General features: G+C 43.2%; 1 protein-coding gene across 7 annotated transcripts in view; it reads left to right on the plus strand.

The window, feature by feature from the left end:
* The window catches only part of PRKG1 (protein kinase cGMP-dependent 1), a 983,026-nt gene that overhangs the window by 836,738 nt on the left and 131,750 nt on the right, over nucleotides 1-14,538 (plus strand). For all 7 annotated transcript variants that reach the window (XM_083149086.1, XM_083149090.1, XM_083149085.1 and 4 more), the window contains one exon: nucleotides 12,990-13,067. In XM_083149086.1, the coding sequence (XP_083005212.1) occupies nucleotides 12,990-13,067 (78 nt within the window). The remainder of the gene's footprint in view (nucleotides 1-12,989; nucleotides 13,068-14,538) is intronic.

The raw sequence follows: 14,538 nt of genomic DNA on the forward strand, positions 1-14,538 counted from the left end.
TTAATTACACTACTGTCACGTATTCTCCACTAACTAATAAGAATTTACTTAATTACTTGTTGGTAGCAGTGGCAACTCTACACATTCATCATTATCAAAGAGCCAGACTGTAGTGAAAAAAAGAGCAGGAATTGAAGGTTTGGGGTCCTAATTTCATAGCCTTGATGACTTGTGGATATTGCTGCAAATGCATTTTTATAGTAACCTACAGTACCATGGGTTGAACCATTAAGTAGGATAAGGCCAGTATGGTGAAATTCCAAGCACCACTTGTCTGCCCCAGCCACACGGGTCTCCCCTCCCTGATATGTTCTGCTAATGTACATGTGTGGATAATAGTGTATGTATATGTTTGTGTGTGGAAGAAGGATACATCTAACAATAATAATCAATTACAGTATGTATTGGTTATCCACCTTCCCATGATTTATTCGAGACCTTGTCCATCCCTCTTATGTACAATTGCCTTCACTGGCTTTCTTTGGTTAAACTCCACATTACAGTTTACTGGACATGTCCATGGCTCTCGAGGCAGCTTGGCAGCCCCTGGTTCTCCTCCCTGCACTGATAGATGCTGTGCACATGCACACTGCATCTATTCAAATCTATTCAGTGTTCCCCTATTCAGTGATCACCAGCAGCGGTAACTACCAGCTCCCCCAACTGTTTCCTCTGCCAGCAGGACATTGTGACCCGTGGGTGGGACATTGGGACAGTGTCCAATTAACAGGACTGTCTCTCTGTAATTGGACATTTAGGAGGTATGATAAAGTACCGACCAATCAGCAGGACTTAAAGGGGTCCTAGAGAGGTGGTGGAACTCATCTAATTCCTCCCTTTACTCAGTCCCTGTCCCCCCACACAAACTTATTTTCCCTACTCCCCATAATTCAGTAAGAAACAGTGCGCACTGCAAAAAAAGGGGTGTGGACTCACATGGAAGGGTCATAAACACACAATAGTATCCCCAATTCAAATTAAGCCATACCATAGCACAATTTTCTTCACATTACACCACACCTTGTACCCCTTATTCAGGTTACACCATACAGTAGTTGCGACTTATACACAATGCCTACAATAGTGCCCCTTATACATCATGCCTGTGATAGTAGTTCCCCTTATACACTTAATGCCCCCAGTAGTAGTTTCCCTTATACAAAATGCCCACAATAGTGCTGCCTATACACATAATGACCATAGAATTAGCCTGGTGCCCCTAACATATAATGCTCAAAGAAGTAGGGTAGTGCCCCTCACACATAATACCCAAAGCAGTACCATAGTGCCCCCTTACACACATAATGCCCACAGCCATAGAGCAGTGCCTGTCACACACATGCCCACAGTAGTGTAATGCCACTTACCCCACAGCAGTAGAGTAGTGCTCCTTACACAATGCCCACAGCAGTAAAGTAGTGCCACATGACACATGATGCCCACTGGCATATCTTAGTGCCCATCACATAATGCCCGGTACTTGTGTATTATCACGGCGCCCAATTTCAGCTAATTCGCATACAATATCGTATATGATTTAGCGGCCGATTTGCGTCCCATTTACGGTCGATTCGATCCACGATGCGATTTAGCGGCCGATTTGCGTCCAATTTTCTGCCAATTTGCATGCTATTCCATCCTTGCACACCCCCACTATCCAAGTCAGCTGGAATCGTGGCGAGCGGACGCGTGGAGTTGATTCTATAAAGCGTGGCGAGCGCAGTGAGCCACCGAGCCCGAAGCGTGGCGAGGCGGAAAACGATCCCGAAGTGTGGGGAGCGGACGCGGAATACACGTCAAGTAATCCATGTCCCCTCACAGGGCTTGCTGCATTCGCCACGCTTCAGGATTGTTTTACGCGTCCGCTCGCCACGCTTTGGGCTCGGTGGCTCGCTGCGCTCGCCACACTTTATAAAATCAACTCCACGCCGACGTGGAAAGTGGGGGTATGAACAGGTCGGGAGGACGCGTACCGTGTCCGCTCGCCACGCTTCGGGCTGACTTGGATAGTGGGGGTGTGCAAGGATGGAATAGCATGCAAATCGGCAGAAAATCGCAAAAAATCGGCCGAAAATCGGCCGCTAAATCACATCCGATTTCTGCATGCAATTTGCGGCCGATTTTTGTCCAATTTTGCAGGTGCCATGATAATACACAAGTACCTAATGCCCACTACAGGACCTCATTGGCCATCACATAATGCCCACAATACCTGATAACAACTATGTTGTACGCTCCCTCAGTATCCGTGGGGGTACTCGGGTTGGCTCCAATAAGCAGATGCGCAATGATATAATCTTTCCCGGCCTTCCCGCCACCACCGCTAGCAGAGGGACCAAAGGAGGCAGGGCACTACAAATCAGTTTTTTAGTGCCACCCACCACAACATTACTGAAATGGGCTCCTCTTTGATAATGGATGGCGCAACCTCAAGAAAGCACAGAAGCCATTATCATTATTGGATTCTGGCAGCAGCTGTGCAGCAATGATAGAGCAGGGCAAGGTCGGAGGGCGGGGTCAGCCACTTCCTGCATTGCCTCTCAGACGGTGGTGAGAGGTAGTGTGTGTGTGTGAGAGACACGGCCAACATTCTGCCGCTAAGTAGATGTTGTAGGCGGATGGTGGAGACTGAGCAGCACATGAATGAGGGCCAGATGGGTCATATATACCAAGCTTCAAAAGGTGATAAAGTGGAGAGTGATAAACAACCAAGTCAATCAGCTTCTAACTGTCATGTTGACGGCCATGTTTCAAAAATGACAGCTGATTGGCAAGTTCGATTATCACTCTCCACTTTACCACTTGTTGAAGCTTGTTACATCTGGCCCTGTGTCTTTCTGAATGAGTCTGCCTATGTTGCTCATCATGGCCGATCAATGTAGGTGGGCGCTGGCAGAACTGGTTTTGCCTCCAATTTGAAGTTCTGCTATGTTCTGGCCCACTTAAATCCCAATGCAGAGGATAAGGCCAGTGCAAATGCTTGCTGACAATGATGATGGCTACTTCCAAAATCGGAGGACAGGGCCGATGTGGGAACAATCACACTTTATGCGAATTAATATCCACATTCATTTCCAAGTACGCAATGTATATGTATTATGACAATTGCCATTTTTATGCAGTAAATGGAAGCTGGGAGACTGAGGCTCTGTTTTTCTTTTTGAACTAGTGTGTGCTTACTCTGGGATACCCTGTTTATGATTCCATCCAAATGTAGCGTAGAACACTCATCTTAGAAATGCCTGAAGGCTGGAAGCATCAATTCTGGCTTGTTGTACTCTATAATTGACCTCTGCTATGTTTCTGCTGTCTCCTCTTGAGGGAATAAAAGTGCTTTTTATATAATACTCAGAATTTTGCCTTCAAGTACAGAGATAATTTTACCTGCTGTGTCGTTCAGGGGGGATGACTTGAAAGGTGCCTAATTTACATGGCTTACTTCTAAATTGAAGTTTTTCTCTTCACTTCCCTAAGGGCAGTTCTTCCACAGAACACCATACATGGGTTACACAACTACACAAGTGGGGATGGAAATATACTAGGCAACCATCAGGTTGTTCGAATGTAATATATTGCAACATAGTAATTCCCTGGTGCTCGCAAACAAACACATTTTGTCCATCACCGAGATTATTCAATTATTTCAATTCTGGAAGTCAATCCTTTAGGTCAGTGATTTTCAACCTTTTTACCTTGCGGCACACTAAATAGGACTTTAAAATTGCCAAGGCACACCATGAGATCCCCACAGGGCAAAATACATTGGCCACCACAGGAAAAAACAAACCTATTGGCCCCCACATTAATAACAATCACACTGATCTCCACAGGTAACAAAAATAAAATACATTGGCCCTTTACATGAAAAGAAGAGATCAGTAAATTACATTTGAACTGGTGGTGGCTGTAAATGGGTTTGGGCATCTCTAGATGTGGGGGCACACTTGAGAACAGCTCAAGGCACACTAGTGTGCCACGGCACACTGGTTGAAAAACACTGCTTTAGGTAATACATCACTACTGTCTCCACTGGGGTTTTAGACAGATCTGCAGTGTACAGAGACTGTTTCACCCTTTTAAGATCTTACCAATGTTTATTTATTTTATTATTTATTTATTATCAGTTTCTTATATAGCGCACACATATTCTGCAGCGCTTTACAGAGTATAATTGAACATTCACATCAGTTCCTGCCCCAGTGGAGCTTACAATCCATGTTCCCTACCACGTGTACATGCACACACAGACATTCTAGAGTTAATTTGTTGGGAGTCAATTAACCTGCCAGTATATTTTTGGATTGTGGGAGGAAACCGGAGTACCCGGAGAAAACCCATGCAAGTACGGGGAGAATATACAAATTCCGCACAGTTAGGGCCATGGTGGGAATCGAACCCATGACCTCAGCACTGTGAGGTAGTAATGCTAACCATTACACCACCTGTACTGTACAAAGTTGCATTGATTTCAATATCCAGTCTGTATTATTGTTTATTGTACTTATTATTTTGTAGCATTTTATTTTGATTATATTGAAAGCCTTTTGTGACAATATAAAAGTGGCAAGACATTTTAATTAATCCAGTGTGAATCGCAACAAATGGTTTATACTACACCTGAGCCCCATAATAAAATGATTATTATAAATAAACCCATCGTAGAAGGGGACTAGTAATAAAGCATGTTTTTGTGTCATTTTCTTGTAACCGTCGCTTAGTTTTGTTGATTGCTTGCAGAATGATATCCAGGCTCCATAAATCATGTGCTGCACTGATAAACACGTCTCAGTCAAATATTCCCTGTGAAACTTAATGTGCTGAGAACACAGATAAAGCATATGGAAGGTTTAATGCATATAAAGGGATTTGTTGATGAAAAAAATAATGGGCGCTCTATAAATGCGCAAATTAAAATGGGAGCTGTGTTTGAGTAGGGGATTGCAACCCAGTGAGAAATAATGATACTTTTTTATGAGAATTCTTAGCGCTTCCCAGGTCTGCTGGTAAAGTATTGTGTCTCTTGCAAAGTTAGCCAAACTTATATGACATCCATCGGTGCAATGTAATTGCTAATTTTATCAAAAGTAATTTGTGTGATTTAGCTCCACCCACTCCCAGCCATTTTGGGCCATCACAAGAACAGAGCATGGCAACACCCATGGTGGGGGCACAGACATCCCAAGCGTGAATTTCAGGTCCCATAAGTGGCAAAGTGCCACTAAAGCAGGGATGGGGAATCTTCGGCCCTCCAGCTGTTGTTGAACTACACATCCCAGCATGCTCTGCAACCGGTTTATCATGGCCAAATAGCAAAAATGTAGCAGGGCATGCTGGGATGTGTAGTTCAACAGCTGGAGGGCCGAAGGTTCCCCATCCCTGCACTAAAAAGACATCTCTCTTTTGGCACAGGAAATAGCTGATAAGTGAAATACAGGCAGGCTGACATCATGAACCGCCTTGGTGACATCACTTACTGTAGCTTTCATAGAAAGAAAAGAAAAGAAAATACAGTGCTGCTTATGGAGCTGTCACATCAGCTGTTTCTACTGATATTGCCTCTCATGGTATAAAATAACCTTATTGTAACCCAGAAGTAAAAGTGGGGATGGGACAGGGTGGAACTGAGACACATGTTATGATAGATCTATTATAGGGGTGCGGGCCGACATCCACCAAGTGGTGACGCCAAAGTGCTAGCTATTGCTCAGCAACAGGAGCTGCACTGTAACATTTAATGCAGCATCCGACTCCTGTCACTGTGTAAGGAGCTGGCACTGCACTCACACTGGTCATCGGTGGCCAGATCACATCTCCGCTAACACCTGGGGTGACAAAGTGAGGTACGCCCGCTACCCATGAGGCAATGCTTTCTTTTGTACATATGTACAGTAGTGCATCAAATGTCAAAGCAGGTAGGAATGCAGATGGATGGATAGATAAATAAATAGATGGAAGGATGGATAGATGAGAGACAGACCAACTGATAAATACTGTACAAATATGAGTAGAGAAATGCTGACAGGTCGTGAATTATACACCTGAATAGGCTTCTTATTTAACTGGCCTACTTCATAAACAGTCATTGGGATGTCAGTCAACTTTGGTATAAAAATTATTGCTTGGGATACATCTGTCAGCAAACATTTGTATTTGCTGACATGACATAAAATAATGTTAGATATATAGAAATAGATGCTCAAATAAATATATAAATGAAACATTACTTTGTACCGTATGTTGAACTGTAACTTTTTGCCCTAGTTGCCCCTTTTCTTATTACTTTCGCAATCCCTACGTTTATACTGTAAATACAGTCCTGGGATTCCGTGACTGTAGCTGCCAGAGACCTTGGAGATTTCGGCAAATCCCATGAAAATATAGATATATAGATATATCCTGCTACATCATGTCTGTGTATAGCAGCATTCTGATGGGTACAGATCTCAGCATGTTGTGTGTGTACGGGATACGGTCATTAGGTCTACAACAACTAGGTCGACAAGCATTGGGTCGACACCACTAGGTCGACATGGGTCAAGGTTGACATGGATCTAGGTCGACATGGGTCTAGGTCAACACAAGCAATAGGTCGACATGGTCTAGGTCGACAGTCAAAAGGTCGACATGTGATTTTTCACTGTTTTTTTGAACCGACATATGCCGACAGGTGGTATTTCATGCCCTATCATCCACTAGGGTGTGGTGGTAGTATAAAATAGTGTGCCGAGCGTAGTGAGGCACCTTGCCCAAAGCATCGTGAGCGATGCGAGGGGATGCGATGAACTTCAAACTGTGTCAATGTCGACTGTGTCAACATTCGGGTAAAAAACTGTGAAAAACCCCATGTCAACCTTTTGGCTGTCGACCTAGCCCATGTCGACCTAATGATTGTGTCGACCTAATGTCATTTCGAGCTAGACCCATGTCGACATTAACCCATGTCAAGCTTGCTGCATGTCGACCTATTGGTGTCGACTCAATGCTTGTCGACCTAGTTGTTGTAGACCCAACGATCCCAACCCGTATGTACGCCACCTGTCACCGGCCCCACAACAGTGTATGCATTACAAATGCACACTATCTGCTGTGCCGCAACTTACTGTATGTGCATCGCAGTCACAGAATAAAAGCACACACCTGTAAGTAATCATTTCCCATCTCTTACCTATAAAGGTTATAGATGTCAAGATGGTCAAATGTTTGTTCCGTTTTTTTTTTTTTCTTTGATGACATTGTCATATTTCTTACAATCTACAATATTATTTTTAGCCAGCAGTCGAACCGCATATTTCATGGATTACTAAGCATGTATTAAGAGATAATGGGCAGAGTTGATAGGAAATGTGTTAAATTCCCTCAGGATGTCGAGTTTTATTCAGCCTACATTACATTAATTCAAATCGGCCTTGTCTCATCAACTTGACACCTAGTACAAATGAGACAGTGGCTTGCCAGGTATACCAGTTCTCATGTCAACTGAAAACATTCGTTTCGGCATCTTTGAAGATTTGCCTGTGGTTCCTTGCACCAATTCTTTGCTATTGATTGAAGAGAATTAAACTCAGACAGTTATAAACACTGTGGTTATTATTAAAGTATCACAACAAAATAGCATGCAGGCGTCACCCTACATGTGGTCAGTTCCCTGATGTGTTGTACAATCTAAACTCCTTGTGCTGTGTTCACATGGTTAATGAGCACAATGAGCGAGAACAATCTATAGTCCATTACAGCAGAATAAATAGTAAAACCAGTAAATAGTACTTTTCTCAGTATACACCCTCTTGTCACTGTGTAAGACAGTGGGTCAGCCCAGTTGTGTAGTTGTTAGCCCAATTTCCTCACAGCACTAAAGTCATGAATTAAATATTAGACCAAGGAGCTATTGCATCGCAGAACCAGGCAATTAGGGTAGACCCTCTGTATACACAGCATAGGTGTCTATGCAGGTGCCAGCTCATTCTCTCCACATTGGTCACACGCAGCCACTAGGGTGACCAACTCATCCCTTTAATACGGGACACATATTAATTACACAGGTTCTGTGGAAGTTTAAAACCAGGTGAAATGGAGTATTGAGGTGTGGCAGTTTAAAACCAGGTGAAAGCCAGCCACAGAACCTGTGTAATTAATATGTGTGCCGGATTAAAGGGATGAGTTGGTCACCCTGGCAGCCACCCACAAATGCTGCTCCCCACACCGCCCCATGCCGCTGTCAATCACAGTGCAATCAATGCGATTGCACTGTGAAAGTTCATGCACATGCGGTACGGCTGCTGCGCATGTGCAGATGTAAAATAAGTGCCCATTTTCAGACTTCTGCATCCTAAGCTGTATTGAGCACATAGATTGTAACTTCCACTGGGGCAGGGACTGATGTGAATGATTAAATATTCTCTGCATGTTATGCTGCATGTTATGCAGAGGTGGAACTACCATTGGTGCAGCAGGTGCAGTGCACTGGGGCCCCTGAGGACTAAGGGGCCCACTACTGCCCCTGTCACCCTCTTCCTGTCACTCAATGTTTTTCCCTGTCACACTCTGCCTCCCCCTACCTGTCCCTGTCACCCTCTGCATCTCCCTGCCACCCACTGCAGTTTTGCCTATTGAGAACTTGGGTTGGGGTGGAGGAGAAGGGCCCAAATTATATTTTTGCACCTGGGTTCACCACCCACAGGTTCCATCACTGATGTAATGTGTATGCTGCATTCATAATTGTTAATAAATGAACAGGCTAGGCCATCATGTAGCCAATCCGAGCCTCTACATGTTAACAGCAGCACAGCTACTACAAGCCACTGGTCAAAGTGGGTCAGAAAGATTTGTGGTGTCACACATCTCTATATACAGTACTGTCACATAGGCTTCAGTAGGATTTTCCCCAGTTGATCGATGGCTCAAGCTGCTAGGTTCAATTTATATATTTGTCTGGGTGGCCATGAACATGGGGCCTTATAGGGGTTACTAAAGGTTGCCAGCTCCATCATTAATAGAGTGATTGGCTCTCAAATAGGCTGCATCGTGTTATTTCCAGTGTTCTGGTCCTATAAGATAGCATCCAGCAGTTGTGCGATCATATATATAACTAATAGGCTTATCCAGCTATGGTGGAACTCCAAGTCCAAGCACACATTCTCTGGATATGTTTTTCACTGGGATGATCAGTGTACTGTACAGAGATTAGTAGGTCTTCAAACTGTGCGGTGGTCACTAGGATTCTGCAAACACTACAGTACAGTATATGGAAGTTACTTGGATGCTTTTTTTTCTAATGTGTAGCAATCACTGGGATGCTTTTTGTTGTGTATGGCGGTTCATTTTATGCTTCCTTTTTTATGGTGGTCACGTGGATGCTCTCTCTATCGTAACAATACTAGGGTTAATGGTCCGATATCGCGACCAGTGCTGTTGAGAACCTTCCAAGTTGTTTCATTCCTGCCTACATGAGGCCACTTTTAATTTCTAATCTGGCCCTATATAAACTGTACATATATAAAAAGCAGCGCTGGTCAAATCTAAACCAATACAATGACAGGGCCAGATGGATCAAGCTTCAAAAAGTGATCAAGTGGAGAGTGATAAACAACCAGCCAATCAGCTCCTAGCTGTCATGTCACACGCAAGGTTTGAAAATAATAGGTAGGAGCTGATTGGCTGGTAGTTTATCACACTTTACTCTATCACTTTTTTAAGCTTGATAAATCTGTCCATTAATGATTTTATGGCATGATGGCTGCAGTTAATATGTAGCATCTCCAAACTGCAATCCCTACTGTGCCTTCCCGGAACATTAAGCATGCATACTGTATTTATGAACACATTTACTTCTCCCACACACACTGCCCCTTTGCCTTTTGCTACCGAAATCTAATGAACAGATATAAAAGTCTAGTTTTGATAAATACAACCATTCATATTACTGTGTTCGCTACCTGGAGCGGAAAATAGATACAGAAGAAATCATTGTGAAAAAAAGAATATTATTGCAATAATCCTCCTTCCCTCAGGACGTGTGCAGATCAGGAGAAGCTTACTCTGCCGGCAACTGCTAAATAACCATATCCCCAACATACATCTATAGGAGTTATCGTTCAAATTCCAGGTCAGGAAATGTGACCCTGGAGAAATACAGTAGGGGACTAAAAGCCACGAGCAGGGAATGATTGTCTCCTGATCTAAGAATTTCTTCTCTGTTGTTTTGCTGAGAAAAAAAAAGAGGGGATATTTATTGCCGAAATAACAGTTTTGAGACACTTTTCTTTGTTACAGTAACTTCATAACTGTAATCTATTATGTTTTTTGGGGGGCAAATACTAAAGTTGATCTATAAAATATAACCAACACTATCAAGATGTATCTATATCAAGATGCTGTTCATGTTCTGTAACTGACATTCTTACGTCTTCATGCCAATGCTACTGTCACAACTTAGAACATACACTACTATGCTACTGTGATCAGATTTTTCCATGACAATGTGGAAGTGGGTGGCTACAAAGTGCTTGGGCATATTGGTGGCCTGGGCTGCCCTTGACTCACAAGCAAGATCCCAAGTTGTCTTGATATTTATACAGGGGGCCATGGATGGGGTTCGGTATGATTTGTCAATGGCCGCGACCCAGACGGTCAATATACCAACATCGGTATCCTGGCCGCTGGTACGGCAACAGGGGGGAGGTGAGCGCAAAGAAGCCACTTGCGGGATCGTTGTGCTATACCCAGGTTCTATTCCACTCTAAGGGGGGTCGTGGACCACTACGAGGGAGAATAGTCCCTGTTGGTCAGGAACGTGACTGTTGGGCAGTTGGGATTTCAGCGTTAGCATCTTGACCACTGGGATCCCGACTGTCAGCGAGTCATCCGGCACCCGCATGGGTGGCATAGTCTGCAAAAAAGGTCTCCAGTATTCTTCTTGGCCATGCCCTCAAGTATTGGGGCTTGATTGATCTGTCAGGGCTCTGGGCTTGAATGTGCATTGCTTTTCCCTCCCTGTTCCGCTATAACATACGCTGATCAAAAACCTGTGTTGAAGCAGTGAAGCATAGGACATGCAAATTCAAATGCGCCGTCTTCATATCCCAAATGCAAACACATAATTCTGCCGCACCCGGGAGAAGGGAGAATGCCAGTAGTAAAATGATCAGGCATTTAACGATAAGATCAGGGCCTGCAATCTCCTAAATACCGCAGCATTAGCTTCACCAATGAAGGTAAGCAGTTCAATAATTTCCACTAATAACAAAAGTAGATCAATAGCGGCAATAACCATATAATAAGATCATTACCAAGTAGAGCAAATTATCCTTGCACCTTATTCTTTCTGGATTGTTTTTTTTTGGTCTCCAGCTCTGCAAATAATGAGCAGTAATTCCTGACACAATGGAACATTCTTTAGTTTGGAAAAGGTTAATAGTTGTTATTACATTTTTAGTGGCATTGAAAATACAAACAGATTTTAGAACACAATCAATGCGTGTTATAAAAATAATATTGTACGATTTGATGTAGAGGCCGCTTTAGGCCCTTGGGAAAATTACAGTTAGAAGAAATCCGCTATGATCTAGCACGTTTAAAATTCTCATTTAATAGCAATAATGTTTCTTCCAGGAGGAAATGTATTGTTACAGTGTTCTGCACATGAAATTGTTTTAACAATGAAAAAGAAAAACAATTCAAAATATTTATTATAATGACTACACTGTGAATCACTGGTAATATAACAAGGACTAGAATGAAAAGAAGGAAAATTCTAACGGCAAGAGCTAAGAATACACTATAAATACAATGGGCCGCATGTAGCGTTGGGAGCAAATGCAACTAAGGTGCAATTTATCACCTTGACAAAACCACCAGGTGTTTTTGTTAGGGGGGCAGGATAGCGAGGTACGTGGATAATTTAAAATATGCAAACCGATTTGCTCCTTAAACTAAAGTAATCATCATATTGACAAATATTTTGGGCAAAGTATGCATTTATATAAAAAGAAAAAAAATAACGGCAGGGCACTGGGAAAAATTACAGCGTTTTTTTTTTTAAATAAAAGCCATTGCTGGGCACTGGCAGGGCACTGGGCAGGGCACTGGGAAAGATTACAGCATTTTTTTTTTAAATAAAAGACATTGCTGGCCATGCCCCTTTTTAGGCCACGCCCTCTCTTTTTTTTTTGCAAATCCATTACCTGTAGACTGGGACCATCCATTAGCATATTTCTAGATTCGCCAATGGATACATTCCTACCCATTTGATTTTAGTAAATTTTCCCCATTGAGTACATAACTGTAACACAGTGAGAGTTATTTAAATGCAGTGGAAAAAATGCAGTAACCCATAGCAACAAGTCAATAAGTAACGTTAATAGGGCTTAAGAAAATGAGGAAAGAAAAGCTATTTGAGAAAAGCTGAGATTATTTGGGGTTTTTCTAGATTTTGCACTTTCTATACCAGCCACTGGTAATAACAATACATTAGAAGGATCCTATATCTTCCAGTATTTTCCAAGCTGTTCCCATACATTTATCCACCTGGAACAGTCCTGCAGTTAATATTCAATGAGCTGCTTGTTCACTTATTTATATTATTTCATTTTATATGAAGTTACTGTATGGGATTCCGTTCTGTTGATCACCGTGTATCGCATAAGAATGTATAATAGGTAATATTCTCACTAGCGAGCGTGAATTCATAAACCATGTCAGCAGCAACTTATCACCTCTTACTAATAATAAATGCAGGTTAATGTGCCTCCATTATGTAGCTGTGAATTGGGACATTGCATGATACATGGAGATAGAATACAGCTGGGCCTGTGGCTGTTACAATCGTTATTGTAGACACGTGTATGGCAGTCTATACACCATAAGCTCATTGTAATTGTGGATCAGTGGATTCCGTGACACGTGCAAGCTCCAAGTGTAATGCATCCCTGAGGTACTCTGTGTGGAACGAGGCAAATGATAGTAACATAATCCTTTCTGCTTTCTTTTTGTAGACTCACTATGACTGTGGAGAGTACATTATCAGACAGGGTGCTCGAGGGGACACTTTCTTCATCATCAGCAAAGGAATGGTAAGCCCCTTCACCTCGTGAAGTCCACGCTCCATTTGAAAGCATAATAACGTACTTAGGGAATGCAATGCCAATCAAATCTTTCTCCCAAGCGCTTCATGGTTTCAGTTTATTACATTTAATTAATGCTGCTAGCAAGACGTTTGGGCAAATGGGCTGGATTCTGGAGAAGGTGAGATACAGTTCAGTAAAGATGTCTATGATAGATAAAAAAATAATATATATATATATATATATATATATATATATATACACTGTATACATAGTAGTATTGCAGCATAGTATTTACTTTGCTGTTTGAATTCTCTTTTAGGTTCAACCATTATCTTTCTGTTAACTTGGTACTCGAATGGACCCAAATATGGTACTCACAAAAATGTACACTAAAAGGAAAAGTATATTGAGATGAATCATTTTATTCTAAATAGCAATCACAACTACATATGCAGGGATGTTATAGGATTTGGGCCATGCTGGAGTACTATCCCAGGGCTTCTGAAAATTGGTGGCACTCGTGGCTGTCCAGAAGGGGGAAAGTCTCCCAGAACCACCTGCAATCCACTTAATGACCAGAAGTGGGCAACCCAGGGTCACAATGACACAGTGAATAACGTAAGGTATAGAGAGAATGAGAAAAAGGAGCGAGAGAGAGAGAGGGAGTCTCAAGGTGAGAGAGGGTGTCAAAGAGAGAGATAGGGGGGAGGGGTGAAGAGAGAAAGAGGGGAGCAAGAGAGAATGAGAGAAAAAGAGTATCAGGGAGAGAGATACAGCGCTACGTAGAAGGGAGAAGAGAGAAAGAGAAAGTGTCAGGGAGATAGTTTTATTGAAAGAGAGGAAGAGAGACACCGTAACAAAGGGGAGAGACCATGTCAGGGGGCAGAGGATAAGAGAGAGACAGTGCCAGGGAGTGCGATAAAGGCCCTTATTCTGATCGGTGCGGCCGGATCCGAATATGCGGCCAGGACCGTGCATGCGAAACCCCGCCTTCCGTACGGATCGCCAACTCCGTCCGTACGCGGTAAGAAGCTGGCCGAACAGACCGCACGTGTATTTTTCATGTAATACGCCTCCTCCATCTCAGGGAACCTCCCCCATCATTCGATGGTCGCAGACCATCGAAAGCAGGACCGAGTGGTCCACCAGCTCCCGCAACCTCAGACCACACGGACATTTTTCCGTGCAAAAGCAGGGATCTGGGCGGGCAGCTGACATCCGGCGATGTCATATGTCCACCCCCTACACGTGCGTCATGGCCGCATTACCATACGTACCCCAGCGTTTGCATGGGAACGCCCATGAAACGCGGGGCGTATGCATATGGTAATGAGCCCAAATAGCTCTTCACGCCCCTCTCCACCCCCTGTTCGGAGTGTTCACATTTCATGCGGGATTTGGCCGTACGCCCCGCTCGCACATGCGCAGAGACGCCTCTGCACATGCGCAGACACAAAACATCGGCGGCACGTACGCA

This window comes from Crinia signifera, chromosome 6 (genome assembly GCF_055691185.1).
Source record: "Crinia signifera chromosome 6, ASM5569118v1, whole genome shotgun sequence".
NCBI lineage: Eukaryota > Metazoa > Chordata > Amphibia > Anura > Myobatrachidae > Crinia > Crinia signifera.